Source organism: Schistocerca americana, chromosome X (genome assembly GCF_021461395.2).
Source record: "Schistocerca americana isolate TAMUIC-IGC-003095 chromosome X, iqSchAmer2.1, whole genome shotgun sequence".
In the NCBI taxonomy this organism is placed as follows: Eukaryota; Metazoa; Arthropoda; class Insecta; order Orthoptera; family Acrididae; genus Schistocerca; species Schistocerca americana.
In genome coordinates, this window is record NC_060130.1 from 169,585,735 (window position 1) to 169,603,577 (window position 17,843).

General features: G+C 47.3%; 1 protein-coding gene across 1 annotated transcript in view; it reads left to right on the forward strand.

Annotated features, from left to right (window-relative positions):
• Positions 1-3,534: 3,534 nt before the first annotated feature.
• LOC124555889 overlaps positions 3,535-17,843 on the forward strand; it is a 110,051-nt gene continuing 95,742 nt past the window's right edge. The window contains exon 1 of the mRNA XM_047129949.1: positions 3,535-3,540. Within this exon, the coding sequence (XP_046985905.1) occupies positions 3,535-3,540 (6 nt within the window). The remainder of the gene's footprint in view (positions 3,541-17,843) is intronic.

The window sequence follows — 17,843 nt, forward strand, 5'->3', positions numbered from 1 at the left end:
AATAATGCCTTTGCTAACAGCACAACGTCGCCTGCAGTGCCTCTCCTGGGCTCGTGACCACATCGGATCGACCATAGACGACTGGAAAACGGTGGCATGATCAGATGATCCCGATTTCAGATTGTAAGAACAGACGGTAAATTCAAGCGTGGCACAGAACCCACGAAGCCATGGGCGCACGTTGTCAATAAGGCAAGCTAGTGGTAGCTCCGTAATGGAGTGAGCCGTTTTTACGTGGAACGGACTGGATCATCTGGATGTTCGGCTACTTGGAGCCCATTTGCAGCCATTCATCATGTTTCCAGACAACGCTAAAATTTTTGTGGATGACAATGTGCCACGTCACTGGGTCACAATTGTTCGCGATTGGTTTGAGGAAAATTCTGAACAGTTCGAGAGAACGATTTAGGCACCCAGATCGCCCGACACGAATCCCATCGATCATTTATGAGACATAATCAAGAGGTTAGTTCGTACACAAAATGCTGCACCAGCAACACTTTCGCAATTATGGGCAGCTATAGAGGCAGCATGGCTCAATATTTCTGCAGGGGAGTTCCAAATACTTGTTGACTCCATGCCACGTAGGCCGCTGCACTACCTTAGGAGATACCTCATGACGTTGTCACCTCAGTGCAGTAGACATCACGACAGTTTCACATTCATTGCATCGCGTGGCGTTGCAGATTTAATAGCCAAAATAGGAACTGCAATGCAAATCTGTTTTCCTTACTAAAAACAGGTTATACCAATTCATGCAATTAAAATAATGCGACAATTTTTGTAAATGATGATCTGTGGTTGTATCTTCAAATTATTAATTTCATCCTGTATCCAGTGACTGATCAAAAATTTAGGAAATGAAAATGCATTTAATTCTTTTAACTGTAATCATAGATTAACACTTAGGTTTAAATATTTGAAACAGAAAGAAGTCGGAAGCACTAAGAAAATTTTCCTGTGTACCGACAGGAATGTTCAGTTACAAACTATATTTAAGTTCTATATCGTGGCAGTTAGTCTGAAAATGTTCTTTGAAGTTGATTATTGAACGTCGATGTCATTTACAGCGCTTTGCTCATAAAAATTAACGCCTATGCATAGTAATGGATGTATCGCATTATATTAATGTGTTTCATTTTTTGAATGTTGACTGTCAAAAATAAATCCGACTAAGATTAAATGGTAGCTCCATTCTTTTGGGCGTCCTCGAATTGGACCGTCCTTTTCTTGCAGCCTAGCAAGAACGAGCTCGAGGAAGCAGTTGTCGTAACCCGACATGGGTCGCAACATACTTTGAATCTCATAATCAGGCTGCAGGTGACGTAGGATTGAAATCATCCGTCTTTGCATGCAAGCGGCTACGTGCAGGTGGAGAGGCGACGACGGGGTCAAGCTGACAGCTTTTTGGTCTCTGTGGTTGGAGATATTATACTACTGGCCATTAAAATAGCTACAACAAGAAGAAATGCACGGGTATTCATTGGACAAATATATTACACTAGAACTGACATCTGATTGCATTTTCACGCAATTGGGGTGCATAGATCCTGAGAAATCAGTACCCAGAACAACCACCTCCGGCCGTAATAACGGCATTCATACGCCTCGGCATTGAGTCAAACAGATCTTGGATGGCATGTACAGGTACAGTTGCCCATGCAGCTTCAACAAGATACCACAGTTCATCAAGAGTGGTGACTGGCGTATTGTGACGAACCAGTTGCTCGACCACTATTGACCAGACGTTTTCAATTGGTGAGAGATCTGGAGAATGTGCTGGCCAGGGCAGCAGTCGAACATTTTCTGTACCCAGAAAGGCCCGTACAGGACCCGCAACATGCGGTCGTGCATTATCCTGCTGAAATGTAGGGCTTCGGAGGGCTCGAATGAAGGGTAGAGCCACGGGTCGTAACACATCTGAAATGTAACGTGCACTGTTCAAAGTGCCGTCAGTTCGAACAAGACGTGACCGAGACGTGTAACCAATGGCACCCCATACCATCACGCCGGGTGATACGCCGGTATGGCGATGACGAATACACACTTCCAATGTGCGTTCACCGCGATGTCGCCAAACACGGATGCGACCATCATGATGCTGTAAACAGAACCTGGATTCATCCGAAAAAATGACGTTTTGCCATTCGTGCACCCAGGTTCGTCGTTGAGTACACCATCGCAGGCGTTCCTGTCTGTGATGCAGCGTCAAGGGTTACCGCAGACGTGGTCTCCAAGCTAATAGTCCATGCTGTTGCAAACGTCGTCGAACTGTTCGTGCATATGGTTGTTGTCTTGCAAACGTCCCCAACTGTTGACTCAGGGATCGAGACGTGGCTGCACGATCCGTTACAGCCATTCGGATGAGATGCCTGTCATCTCGACTGCTAGTGATACGAGGCCGTTGGGATCCAGCACGGCGTTCCGTATTGCTCTCCTGAACCCACCGATTACATATTCTGCTATCGCGTTAGGCTACTATCGGACCTTTATCAAAGTCAGAAACGTGATGATACGCATTTCTCCTCGTTACACGAGGCATCACAACAATGTTTCACCGGGCAACGCCGGTCAACTGCTGTTTGTGTATGAGAAGTCGGTTGGAAACTTTCCTCATGTCAGCACGTTGTAGGTGTCGCCACCGGCGCCAACTTTGTGTGAATGCTCTGAAAAGCTAAGCATTTGCATATCACAGCATCTTCTTCCTGTAGGTTAAATTTCGCGTCTGTAACACATCATCTTCGTGGTGTAGCAATTTTAATGGCCAGTAGTGTATGAACTGGTTCGGATATCAGGCTAAGGAGGTGGATATTATGCTAGTAAGTTGGGACGAAATTGTTGAGGTCATCGGTCTCTACACTAGCGCACTACTTAATCTAACTTAAACTATCTTAAGCTAAGGACAACACACACACCCATGCCCGAGGGAGGACTCGAACCTCCGATGGGGAGATAGGCGGATCGTGGCAATGAGCCTAAGACCGCGCGGCTACAGAGCGCGGCGATGCTAATAGGGAAATGAGACCCTGGATGGGTTTTTGGTCTGCTTTTAATGTCTCTTCGCGTATTTGCATGAACACGCCGAAGAGTCGAGACACTGGGTTAACACTTGAGTCGTTGCACCCACTTAATGAACGTGTAAAAACAGACAAGGCTTCTTCTATCGCACGTTACCATATTTCGCTCTGTGCAAGTGTGTTATGTTTTGTGGTAGCAGCCATGGGGCGGTGGGGGTTGGGGTGTCCCCTGGTGCCTCTCCTGGTCCCTGTCGGCTGGTTTGGAACCTCACGCTATTATTAGATGTTTCAACCAATTACTAAAAGAAACTGCACACTGGCCTAACACTCAATTAGGAATAGGTTGGGCACAGTAACGTCAAACGATGGTATTCCAAAATCATGAAAAGGAGCCAGTTTCTATCGCTCTAATCGAATCCTTATGTCCAGTTGCACGTCGCAGTAGAAGTGACAAATAGATACAGGTACATATAGGAAAATGTAGACAAGAAAACCGCTACCCACTGTCTAGGGGAACATGCAGGTAAGTTCTCACAAGTCCATTTTAGGGTACAATCTTTACTCAGTATAATTCTCTCTCGCGTAGCTTCTGCTATCAGCTGTTGATCATCCGAAGCGCTGGCGGTGTCTAACTTTGCTGCTGGCTGTAACTCTGTCCTGCCTGATGTTTGGTGGCCTCTGTATTCTGCATTTCGGCCTGTTTGCTTACAGATAGTCCGCGAATGCGTCGCCTTTTGCGTCCAGTTCGCAACCACCGAGCGCGCAATCAGCAGTTTCTTATTGCGTATGACCTCATATCGGAGAGGCGAAAGCGACTGGCCCTGTTTGTCTCCAACTAAGTTACCAGGCTTCATTCTTAGTATTCATATCTACACAATTTTTTTGGCAACCCTCCGTGATTCGGTGATTCGATCATTACACAACGTTTACAGGGTGGTCCATTGATAGTGACCGGGCCAAATATCTCACGAAATAAGCATCAAACGAAAAAAAACTACAAACAACGAAACTCGTCTAGCATTAAGGAGGAAACCAGATAGCGCTATGATTGGCCCGCTAGATGGCGCTGCCATAAGTCAAACGTATATCAACTGCGTTTTTTTAAACAGGAAACCCCATTTTTATTACATACTCGTGTAGTACGTAAAGAAATATGAATGTTTTAGTTGGACCATTTTTTTCGCTTTGTGATAGATGGCGCTATAATAGTCACAAACGTATAAGTACGTGGTATCACGTAAAATTCCGCCAGTGCGGACGGTATTTGTTTCGTGATGCATTACACGTGTTAAAAGAGACCGTTTAGCAATTGCGGAAAAGGTCGATATCGTGTTGATGTGTGGCTATTGTGATCAAAATGCCCAACGGGCGTGTGCTACGTATGCTGCTCGGTATCCTGGATGACATCATCCAAGTGTCCGGACCGTTCGCCGGATAGTTACGTTATTTAAGCAAACAGGAAGTGTTCAGCCATATGTGGAACGTCAACCACGACCAGCAACAAATGATGATGCCCAAGCAGGTGTTTTAGCTGCTGTCGCGACTAATCCGCACATCACTAGCAGACAAAATGCGCGAGAAACCGGAATCTCAAAAACGTAGGCGTTGAGAATGCTACATCAACATCGATTGCACCCGTATCATATTTCTCTGCACCAGGAATTGCATGACGACGACTTTGAACGTCGTGTACAGTTCTGCCACTGAGCACAAGAGAAATTACGGGACGATGACAGATTTTTTGCATGCGTTCTATTTAGCGACGAAGCGTCATTCACCAACAGCGTTAACGTAAACCGGCATAATATGCACTATTGGGCAACGGAAAATCCACGATGGCTGCGACAAGTGGAACATCAGCGACCTTGGCGGGTTAATGTATGGTGCGGCATTATGGGAGGGAGGATAATTGGCCTCCATTTTATCGATGGCAATCTAAATGGTGCAATGTGTGCTGATTTCCTATGTAATGTTCTACCGATGTTACTACAAGATGTTTCACTGCATGACAGAATGGCGAACTACTTCCAACGTGATGGATGTCCGGCACATAGCTCGCCTGCGGTTGAAGCGGTATTGAATAGCGTATTTCATGACAGGTGGGTTGGTCGTCGAAGCATCATACTATGGCCCGCACGTTCACCAGACCTGACATCCCCGGATTTCTGTCTGTGGGGAAAGTTGAAGGATATTTGCTATCGTGAACCACCGACAACGCCTGACAACATGCGTCAGCGCATTGTCAATGCATGTGCGAACATTACGGAAGGCGAACTACTCGCTGTCGAGAGGAATGTCGTTACACGTATTGCCAAATGCACTGAGGTTGACGGACATCATTTTCAGCACTTATTGCATTCATGTGGTATTTACAGGTAATCACGCTGTAACAGCATGCGTTCTCAGAAATGATAAGTTCACAAAGGTACATGTATCACATTGGAACAACCGAAATAAAATGTTCAGACGTACCTACGTTCTGAATTTTAATTTAAAAACCTACCTATTACCAACAGTTCGTCTAAAATTGTGAGCCATATGTTTGTGACTATTACAGCGCCATCTATCACAAAGTGAAAACAGTCGTTCAACTAAAACATTCATATTTCTTTACGTACTACACGAATATGTAATAAAAAATGGGTGTTCCTATTTTTAAAAAAACGCATTTGATAAACGTTTGCCCTATGGCAGCGCCATCTAGCGGGACCACCATAGTGCCATCTGGTTTCCCCCTTCAAACTAGCCAAGTTTTGTTCCCTGTAATTTTTTCGTTTGACGCTTATTTCGTGAGAAATTTGGCCCGGTCACGATCAATGGACCACCCTGTATGGATTGGGCACTACACTATTTGATGAAAAGTATCCGGACACGCCTATATACCGCAGAACTGAACCCTAGATATCACGAACGACGGAACCGCCAGTATAAAATGAGACGGGAAGTGTTATGTTGTCAGTGGAGAAGCAGTAAGAGCACAACGTGTAGGTCAGGAGAGCTCACTGACTCCGAACGTAGGCTAGTCATTGGATATCACCTGAGTAATAACTGGATCAGGGACATTTTACCCCTACCAAAATAGCCTAAGCCAACTGTTGGTGATATGACTGTGAAGTTGAAATGCGAAGGAACAACCGATGCTAAACCAAGACCAGACAGACCTCATATTCTGACGGACGGGGTCGTTGAGTACTGCAGCGAGCGGTTGTAAAATAGCTGAAGGAATCACTCGTAATTGCGGAAGAACCACCAGCAGCCCAGTTAGCACAGTTACTTTACGATCGAGCAGCTCCTCATAAGCCACACATCTCTGTGCTAAGTGACGCTTGAGGCGGTGTAAAGAGCGACGTCACCGGACAGCGGATTGCTGGAATCGAGTGCTGTGGGATGATTAATCACGCTGTATCCTGCGGGAATCCGGTGGAATGGTTGGGTCTGGCGAACGCCTGGAAGTCGTTACCTGCATCTTGTGTAGATCCAAGTGCGGTATGGAGTAGGTAGTGTACGGTATAAAGGTGTTTTCGTGGTTATAGTGTGCCTCTTTATTCCGCTTAAGAAAACACTAAATGTGGGAGGATATGAACACTTTACAGCATTGTGTGCTGCGTACAGTAGAAGAACAGTTCGGAGACGATTACTGTATCAGCTTGACAGTGCACGCGGTCATGATGGTTCAAATAGCTCTGAGCACTATGGGACTCAACTTCTGAGGTCATCAGTCCCCTAGAACTTAGAAATACTTAAGCCTAACTAACCTGAGGACATCACACACATCGATGCCCGAGGCAGGATTACAACCTGCGACCGCAGCGGTCGCACGGTTCCAGTCTGTTGCGCCTAGAACCGTCCGGCCCCCCCGGCCGGCGCACGTGGTCATGAAGCAGCTCTTCTAATCTTTTCACAGTTTAGCTCCAAGTATTTCCCTCTTAGGTGTCTGTGTTCCATATATTCCGTCCTTTGCCGGCCGGTGTGGCCGAGCGGTTCTAGGCGTTTCAGTCTAGAACCGCGGTACCGCTACGGTCGCAGGTTCGAATCCTGCCTCGGGCATAGATGTGTGTGATGTCCTTAGGTTAGTTAGGTTTAAGTAGTTCTAAGTTCTAGGGGACTGATGACCTCAGATGTTAAGTCCCATAGTGCTCAGAGCCATTTGAATCATTTTTTTTATTCCGTCCTTTCACATGAGACTTTCAGGTCCGTTTGTCCAGTGATTTCATTCAAGATCTCCAGCAGTCTTTGTGCATCTTTCCGGTTCCTGGCTAATATGTCTAGGTCATCGGCAACAGCTAAACACCTCATTCCCAAGTTGTTTCTGTGGTGTCACCGCCAGACACCACACTTGCTAGGTGGTAGCCTTAAAATCGGCCGCGGTCCGGTAGTATACGTCGGAACCGCGTGTCGCCACTATCAGTGATTGCAGACCGAGCGCCGCCACACGGCAGGTCTAGACAGACTTCCTAGCACTCGCCCCAGTTGTACAGCCGACTTTGCTAGCGATGGTTCACTGCCTACTTACGTTCTCATTTGCCGAGACGATAGTTTAGCATAGCCTTCAGCTACGTCATTTGCTACGATCTAGCAAGGCGCCATTATCAGTTATTATTAAGATTGTGAATCATGTACCGTCAAGACCGACGTTCATCATTAATGGATTAAAGTTAAGTATTCCACCAGCTACGTCCGTTTTTCTAAATTCTAATTTCCTTGTCATGTACCAGACCTCACGCCAACCCTGCGTGAGCTAAAACGCGTGCATTTCGGCCTCCTTTAGTAAAACGATGTTGGCTCTCTTGCCAACCACAACATTGGCGACGAGGCAAAACCGCGTTCTTATCGATATTGCCCTGATTTACTTGTGTAATGGCTTCGCCACAATCTCCAGATATACTGTCCGAATTTTATCGCTTACAGAATCAGCAGACGAGGGCCTTACTGGATACGCTTGGACAGCTTGTCCAGGGTCAACGTGCAAAGCAAAACGATGCGGCAGCAGCCGCTCCACCGCTAACTCAGCCACAACATGCTGTTGCACCAACTTTTCGACCTTTTGATGCTCCACTGGAAAGCTGGACGGAGTGGTCACGCCAATTTGGATTCCATCTCGCAGCCTACAGAATTCAAGGTAACGAGTGGCAGCCTTATCTCTTATCATCGGTCGGCGTATAAACGTACCGTGTGATAGTCAAATTATTTCCCCAACGCGATGTAGCAACTCTGTCTTACGAAGACATTTTGTCTGCATTAGATGCATATTTCAAAGAATCAGTCAATGTAGTTGCGAGAAGGTATACCTTCTTTCGTACAAAATGTACGGCAGGTCAGACTAATCGGGAGTGGGTTGCAACGTTGCAAGGCCTTACTAGGGATTGTGCTTTTGAGTGTCAATGTGGACTCCCTTATTCAGATACTATGGTATGTGACGCAATTGCACAGAACGCTTCTGGTGTTCGTATAAGGGAACAGATTTTGCAACTAGTCAATCCCTCCCTTCAACAAGTGATGGACATATATTGGATCGGCAAGACACACTTGACTTTGCTCAGGAATCATTTGAAACTTCGCCACCCGTGTGTCAGGTTAACCGGCCCACTGGGCGAGCTGCACGGAGCAGTAAACAGCCCTCGCGGCCGGAAGCGCTGCTGCCACCCGGCTCTCAGCCACGTGTGCCGCGCCGGCAAGCAAATGCAGTGCTCAAATCATGCCCGCAGTGCACTACTAGAAGTTCGTGTGAGAATTGCTCGTCACGCCAAGCTATTTGCTTTTTCTGTAATAAAAAAGGACATGTTCAGAGTGTTTGCCAGAAAAAGCTCAGATCAGAAACTCACAACCATTCGAGGCCCTTTGCTTTGCGACAGATTCGAACCAAGGATACTCAGGCTCGCGAAACTTCGCCCATGGAAATTCATGTAGTTCATTCCACTCCGCCCAGTGCCACTCTCTCTAACAGTGACTGTGTTCGTCCCACAAATAGTGTGTGTCGACATCGCCGTAACTCCCGTCAAGTCGCAAGTGATTTTGTACCAGAGTCAGTTCACGTTGCACGAGACAGTCGCTCTTGTCGTCAGCAGGACAATAAACTTTTTGTGGACTTGGACATTAACGGCAAAGTGATACCATTTCAGCTCGATACCAGGGCTGCAGTTTCACTGATCAATCAAGACACTTACAAACTGCTGGGCACACCTCCAGTGTGCCGCAAATGTTAAGTTAACTAGTTATTCAGGTCAAGGTATCCCTGTGTTAGGACAGTGCCGCCTTCTTGCAACATACAAAGGACAAACAAAACTTGTGTCATTTTACGTCCTTCGTTCTTCTTCTGCAGTGAACTTGTTTGGTTTCGATTTATTTCTGTTGTTTAACTTGTCTATAGTAAATCAGGTCCTATCAGTGAACCAGACTGTGCCTTCCAACAGTGTTTCTCATCTATGTGAAGAATTTGTAGACATTTTTGCACCGGGCCTTGGTTGCGCTAAGAACTATAAAGCACATTTAGAACTGAAAGTAAACAAGCAACCGAAATTTATCAGAGCGTGCAATGTTCCCCACACATTGTGTGATGAGGTCGCAAAAGCATTACACGATTTGGAATCACAAGGTGTCATTGAACGTGTGCAGGCTTCTCTCTGGGCATCACCCTCAGTAATTTTGCCAAAACCTTTGGGAAAATTGAGACTTTGTGTGGACTTCAAGGCAACAGTGAATCCACAACTAGTTATTGCAACTTTTCCTTTACCCTGCCCGGAAGATCTTTTTGACAAACTGTACCCGGGTAAATATTTTTCGAGGTTGGACCTCACAGATGCGTACTTGCAAATACCGGTGGACGAAGAATCCCAGCGCGTTTTCGTGGTTAACACGCATCTTGGGTTGTATCAATTCAAACGACTGCCATTCGGGTGTGCATCTGCCCCTGCATTGTTTCAGAAATATCTACAAACTGTTTGTGCATCGGTCCCTACTGCGGCAAACTATCTGGACGATATTGTGATCTCCGGACAGACGGAAGAAGAACATTTAGCCAATCTCAGAACATTATTTCAGGTCTTGCGAAAAAATGGTCTTCGCTTGTGGAAGGACAAATGTGTGTTTTTTGCTCGTGATTTGCCATACCTGGGACATGTACTCAATGCCCAAGGCATACATCCCAGTCCCACCCACCTTTGTGCCATACAAGACTTGCCTTCGCTGCAGAATTTGAAGCAGCTATAGAATGTGCTGGGAAAAATAAATTACTATAACAGATATGTGCCACATGCCTCTTCCATTTCAGCTCCGCTTCATCGCTTACACCGTAAAGGTGTTCCGTTCGTCTGGACGACGGAATGTGAACGCGCCTTTCGCCAGTTGAAATCGGCGTTGCTTTCCAATACTTGCGTTACGCCATTAGATCCCCAGAAGCCCCTTTTGTTGATGGTGGATGCATCGAAATTCTGGATCAGTGCTGTGCTTGCGCACAAAGATGGATCGCACGATCGCCCTATTGCCTTTGTGTCCAAATTGCTCTCGTCTGCGCAAAGAAATTATTCACAGATCGAGAAAGAAGCATTGGCTCTCGTATTTGGTGTTACAAAGTTTCATGATTTCTTGTATGGTCGTCACTTTACCATAATCACAGACCACAAACCTTTGATATCGCTTTTTCATCCGACCAAGCCTGTACCTCCACGTACAGCGCAGAAATTCTATCGCTGGTCTATTTTCCTCTCGCAGTACCGCTACGATATCTTGTATTGGTCCACTGCTAAGCACGGAAACGCTGATGCGTTGTCCCGCTTGCCTCTTGCTGAGGATCTGGCATTCGATTCTTCCGAACTTGCTTGCATGTTCATTGATGCGGAAACCGATGACGTGGTCGAATCGTTTCCGATTGATTTTCGTCGTGTAGCTACAGCCACAGCTGCCGACCCTGTCCTTGCTACCATTCTGCGTTTTGTTGCTACGCAATGGCCCTTGTCAAAGTCACGGATCGGGGACCCGATGGTTCGCCGATTTTTTTGCTCACAAGGAGAGAATTTTTGTTCGATGTGGTGTTTTGCTGTTGCGTTCTGATAATGATCAGCCCAGGGTCGTGGTCCCACGTTCATTACAGTCCTCTGTCCTACAGCTTCTCCACCAGGGACATTGGGGTATAGTGAGAACGAAACAACTTGCTCGTCAGCACTGTACTTGATTCGGAATCGATGCCGCGATTACGAATATGTGCTCTTCTTGCATGGTGTGTGCCGAACAACAATCAGCACCACCGCAGAAATTCTTTGCATGGCCAAAAGGCACTTCCCCTTGGCAACGCTTACACATCGATTTTGCCGGTCCATTCTGGAATGCTCGATGGTTGGTTGTGGTAGATTCATTCAGTAATTTTCCTTTTGTTGTCCGGATGTCTTCCACAACATCATCTGCCACCATCCAAGGGTTATCTGCTATCTTTTGCATTGAAGGTCTTCCACAGACTATTGTTTCTGACAATGGCCCACAATTCATGTTCGCAGAATTTCAGTCATTCTGCAAGGCCAGTGGTATTGAACATCTGACGTCCACGCCGTTCTCGCCACAGTCAAACGGTGCCGCTGAACGATTGGTCAGGACTTTCAAATTACAGATGTTGAAGTTAAAAGAGTCGCTTTCTCGGGAGGACACATTATTGCTCTTTTTGTCCTCGTATTGCTCTCAGCCCCGAGATAGTCGCTCGCCGGCTGAGTTGCTCCACGGTCGCCATCATCGAACCTTGATGTCTTTGCTACATCCGCCGCATCAGGTTCCTGTGCAGCGGCAGACACCTGCTTTTGCCCCAGACAACGTTGTCTACTACCGCCACTACCGAGGTTCACGGCGTTTGCTCGAAGGGCGCATTCTTCGCTGCCTTGGACGCGCTATGTATCTGGTTTTGGGGGCCTCTGGTGAGGTGCGCCGGCATCTCAACCAGCTGCGCCTCTGTCGTCGCACGGGATCTGCCGCTCGCCGTCTGCTTTCAGCGGCGGTGCCGTCCGGTCAGCGCCCTGGGGACCCATCTACTGGCTCGCCTCAGCCCCAGGTGTTACCGACGCTGCCTTCCATTTTGCTCCATGGCGACGCGCCGCCGCCACCGCCGCCTGTTCTCCCGCCGGCGACGCCCGCAGTGGACGCGTCGCTGCAACCGCCGGGCGCCTCCCTGGGTCACGCACCGCCGATCGCTTCCTGTGACCAGTTGTCCTCCGACATGGAACTCTTGCCCGCTCCGGACCAATTGTCGTCTTCGCCCGTCGGGTGCCCCGGCCCGATGGAGGTCGACCTTTCGGCCCCTCCTGTCTCTCTGCGGGCACATACACCGCATGTTGGCGTGCACCCTGGAGCAGGTTTTCAGGCGTTTTTTTTTATTAAAAAAAAAAAAAACTTTATTTTTCCATATCATATTATTTATACAGTGTAGCCCACTGCCTTAATTGATCAGTGGGCCGAAGATCTCATACATTTATACAATACAATTGCAGCTTTTCTAAATATAAGTTAGTAACTAGTTAGTAGCAAATAGCAAAGTACATTGGAAACTACAATGGGCAGTTAGTATGTTAATTAAGGACTATATGTGACCTAACTAAACTAACTATGTACTAGTCACTAAGCCTGCAGCGTTACAAAGGTGTCAGCTAATAGTATAAACCTACTATTAGGCCTTGCCCATTGAGCTAACCCCAATGGGCGTGCCCCTGACACTGGGCAGGCCATGGAGTTGGTCGCTGCAGGTTCCTAAAAAGTATCTATAAACTAGGTTCTACAACTACACTTAACCTAATGTCACAGTTGGGTGCGTTGTCTGGATCGGTGGGGTTGCTCCCCATTCCCCCTAATCCCGGGGCTCGGCGGATTCTAGACTGAAGAGTCGACCTTTCCGTGCCCGGTCGGATTGGGAATAAGGTGCTGTCTTGATCAGTGATTTAATAAGTTCCTAATCATGTGCTAATGTGGTTCATTCAGGTATTCCCTTAAGACTTTTTGTGAAACCGCGTTAGCCAGTTTGTTAATGGTCCGAAAGGTGTCTTGATGTCTTAGCAGTCTATATGTGTTATTATGAGGTAGTTGTTCGCGTAACTCTGAGGCCACATCATTGAAGAGTGGGCACTCGTAGACCACATGGTCAGGAGTGCCTTCCGGAGCACCACAGTCACACGTAGGTGTCGCCTTTTTCCCAAATCGACATAGATATGTCGAATAGGGTCCATGTCCAGTGAGAAAATGGATGAGTCCCCTGGTTGGTTCAAAATAAGTCATTTCTATTCTTTCCCTGACGTCTGGCAGTAATTCGAAGGTCCTGCGTCCTGTTTCTTCACTTGCCCATGAAAGTTGCCATAGCTGTTCCCCTTTTAATCTGATCTCAACTTTGTTGTCAGTCCTACTCCCTAGAATTTCCTCTATCTTGTCCAAGTTCCCCTTTTTTGCCCAGTACCAGGCGGCCTGCTCCCCAATTTTGATATCTAGTGGGCAGAGTCCCATTATGACTAACAGGGCTCCTCCCGGTGTAGTCCTGTAAGCCCCCATTGATCTCATAACCATATTCCTCTGCACTCTTCTCACTGTCATGGCAGGCACCACCCTCGTGAGCCTGTGTGCCCAGACTCCTGAACCGTAACCCACTATGGAGGTGAGTATGCTGTTATGATATAGTTTGATAAGATGTGGAGGGAGGTGGAAGCGTTTGTGTCCAATGGAGATGAGGTTGTTGAGTACTTGTAAAGCTCTTTGTGTTACGGTTTCAATGTGTCTGCCAAATGACCACTTCTCATCAATGATGATACCCAGGTATCGAGTCTCTCGTCGCCTAAGAACAGGTAAGCCCTCTATCCCGACAGTTGGATTTCTTACTAGCTGTCCCTTTAGAAGGAGGTATGTTGATTTAGTCGGTGAAATTGTCATCTTAGTATTTCGGCACCAATGTAGTAATGTTTGTATTGCTCGTTCTATTTTAGGCTCAATGTCTTCTCGGCTTCGGCCGCCAACCAGCAGAAGGAGGTCATCTGCGTAGGCTATCACCTCCAGCACTTCATTAGTTTGCTGTAATTTATCCAATAAAGGTTCCATGTGGATGTCCCAGAACAGGGGACCTAGCACGGAGCCCTGGGGACATCCCTTCGTGATTGTTTTTCTTACCCTTGTGCTAGGGGATGATAACCAGACCTCCCGGTCCTCACAATAGCTCCTCAGACACCCATATAGCGGCCCTGGACACTCCTTCTCCCGTAAACAGGAGAAGAGCGAAGGCCACCACAGGTTGTCGAAGGCGCCACTTATGTCCACCATGATGCCGACAACGTACTTGTACGGGGTAGAGCCACAGACCTCAGCCGCCAGGGCGATTGCATCAGATGCCGAACGCCCCGGCCTAAAGCCGAATTGATTGCTGCTCATCCCGCACAGCACTCGGTGCGCAGCCAGTCTGTCAGCTAGCAGTCTCTCCAGAACCTTCCCAAGCAGATCAAGCAGGCAGATTGGCTGGTACGATTTTGTTTCTGCTGGGTCTTTATCGGCTCCTTTTTTGATGATAACTACATTTGCCCTTTTCCAAATTTGAGGGAACTTTTGCTGCCTCAGACATTCGTTGTATAGGTAAGTTAGAGGGGCAACTATCTGGGGAGCCAGGAATTGCACCACCTCCGCCACAATGCCATCCGGCCCGGGAGCTTTCCCTATCTTCAGGGTTTTTATGTGGGCAGCTATCTCCTCTTCAGAGAATGGGTAGACTGCCGTATCATTTCCATATATATTGCTTCTGTAGTGCTCTCGCAGCTGCCGTTGTTCATTTGTCTCTCCCTCCGCTGTATCATCAGGCAGCAGGGACTGGAGAAGAACCTCGGCAGTTTCCTGCCAGGATTCTGTCATCCCGTCCCCACGCCTGACGGTTGAGAGCTCCATCGGAGAGCGGATTTTTTCTCGGACAAGCTTGTAGGGAATTCCCCAAGGATCGAGAGCAAGTTGGTTTAGAATAAAGTGTTCCCAACTTTTGGATCGTACTTCTCGTAAGTGTTTGTGGAAATTTTCTTTTGCTTCTCGGTACAGTTGCAGCCATCTTTGTCTCTCAAGCCAGACGTCACTGCGCTGGTAGTACCTCCTGAGCCTTCTGACAGACCGACGCATCTCCTCCAATTCGGCTGACCATGGTGACGGAGAGGCCGCTATGGCCTTCCTCCTAGTAGGTACGGCAGCCTTCACTGCTCGGGTTATTGCTGTAGTCAGTTCTTCAGCTCTTTTGTCAATGTCGATGTCCAAAAGTCCGTCACCTTCTGGTAGTGCAGGAATGTCGCACTCCCTGGCAAGTTTCTCCCAGTCGGCTCTTTTATAGTTGTATTGCACCTCCCACCCCATGGCCCAGCGACTCTCCCTGTTTCCTACACTGAAAGAGATAAGATTATGGTCACTGGTGGTAGCATTCTCTATCACTTCCCACTGCTGAATTAGGTGCACCGTGTTGGGCGTAGCCAGGGTCACGTCAATGTTTGTGCCCTGGCCACCTCCCGCCACATAAGTCGGAGGATTTCCAGGTTTATTTACTACCACCAGCTGCAAGGCCATAATGGCCTCTTCTGCCTTCTCTCCATTTGAGTCCCTGGTGCCGCTGTACCATAGGGGGGATTTAGCATTTATATCGGCAGTTATTATTACTTTTCGCCCCCGCAACGCCGTGATGACTGTGGTAAGATGTGCCAAATGTCTTTCGATTTCATCAGCATACTGAAAATACATATTGATGAGGACGATGGTGCCAGTTGGAGATTGCAGCTCCACGACGTTGCAGTGGCTGGATGAGAATTGTGTGAGAACTATGGCTCTCATAATTCTATTAGTTATAATTATTGCCGATTTTGGGTTTTCTCCTCTACTTATAACTTGCCATGTCGCGGCTGTGAATACTAGTTTCCCATTTAGGGAGTACGGCTCTTGCAGACAGATCAGATCCAGTCTCCTCTCCTCCACTTCCTTACGTAGCTCCTGCATCACTAGTCTACTGTTGTGGGCGTTTAGTTGTCCAATGGTGATTTTTGTCATCTAGTTATTATGGAGAATATGTATGTATTCTGTCATTTGGCCAGGTCTTATTCCAGTCAAACGTGATACGTCCATTTGCTAGAACTGCTTGTACGTAAATGTCGCCCAAGTCAAATTTTTCCCCGCGTGTTTCAAAAAGTTTCTTGAGTAGGTCCCGCAGGGCTCCGAAGTCGGTGGGGAGATTCACTGACTTTAGCTGGATTCTGTCTACGGCCTCCATTACCGAGAAGGTGACTCTCCTACCATTTTCGTGTCCCACCCGGACCACGTGTCTTAAGGCAGTGGTCAGGGTAGTCGGCTGCTCTAGTCTCGCTAATTACATGGTAAATTCAAGGTTTGGATAGACCCTGACTGGGTCGATGGGTGGCAATCTCACGACAGGATCTTTCGTGGCAAGTTCATTGGAGCTAGTTATTGTGTTCTCCTGTAGTGGTTGTTTTGTGTTACTGTTCTCTTTCGTTGAGATTGCCACCGTCTCTGTTACAGGATGCCATTGCCGTTGATCTTTAGTCGGCGTAGTCCTCCGGCTTTGGGAGGAGGGAGACTTGACTATAAGAGGCTCAGTTTGAGTTCCTCTGTCAGTTGTGGTGGATTCCGTCTGAGTGCACTCATCCTTTGTAGTGACTGAGGCGTTAGTGAGCGACCTCAAAAACATCTTAAAGGCACTTGCCCTCATGGCATCCCTCCTCCTTTTGCTCGGGGATTTTCTTTTGGTCATCCTGTGTGCTTTGGCTTGTTCAGCCATAGTCTATCCTTGAGATTAACCTTTGCTCTAAGAGTCTGTAGGTGGGGCAATTCCGCCCAGTGGCGCCACAAGGTTTTTTGCCCCTTCTTTTACAAGGGATGCAGACTGTTGTAGCCCTACAATCTTTACGGACATGTCCGTCTTCGCCACATTTTGAGCATGCCGACCCCCTGGTACAATGCCTCAGAACGTGGTCGAGATCTCCACAGTTGTGGCAACGCGGTACCACAATATAGTCACGTGTGTTTATGGCGTGAAAGCCGATATAGAGTCTGCCCATTGTAGTAATCTTTTTCCACATTTGAGCTGAGACCTCTGCGACGTGGTGAACCACGTCACGGTCTCGAGGTCCTGTTTTAAATCTCAATTTGAAGCTTTCTTTAAATTCATCCTCTGTCATTTCTTCGAAATTTTGTGCCCTCACTGTTTCATGAATCTCCTCATTTGACATAATTGTCGGTACATCATATAAGATGACCAAAGGGTTTCTCTTCCTCGGTGGCTCACATTTGACCACCGAGTTTAGTTTAGCATTATTTAGTAGTTTAACCTTGTCCTCCTCAGAGGCCACTTCTACTATTACAGAGTTCTTGCTTGGTTTGACCTTATTTATTTTGATTTTATCTTTTATCGGATTTACTGTAGTGGTGAGTAGCTCCTGTATTTTTCTTACACTAGTGTCCTTGCCGGGTAAGGTCCTTAGAAAGACCGTTGTGTCAGCCCTTTTAGTTATCTTTGCAATTGTATCCCTGGTTGTTTGTGGTTTCGGTGGCGCTTGTGCGACCACCCCTGCCCAGGTCTTGGCCGGTTGTTTCCTCAATCTTTCATTTTCCTTTTGTAACTCTTCAACACGGCCCTCGAGCTTGGCGTTTGCTGTGGCCCACGCCGCCAATTCGTTTTTAATAGTTGTTAGTGCCGCCTGGCTGATTTTCCCATTTTTGATATTTTGCTCAAGGAGCAAGGTAATTCTATTATGTCTCTGCAAGACGTTTTCCTCCATTACCTGTCCTGACTCGTCCTGGGGAGCAGGTACAGGCATCACTGAAGCTCGCGATAGCGCACTCGACTCA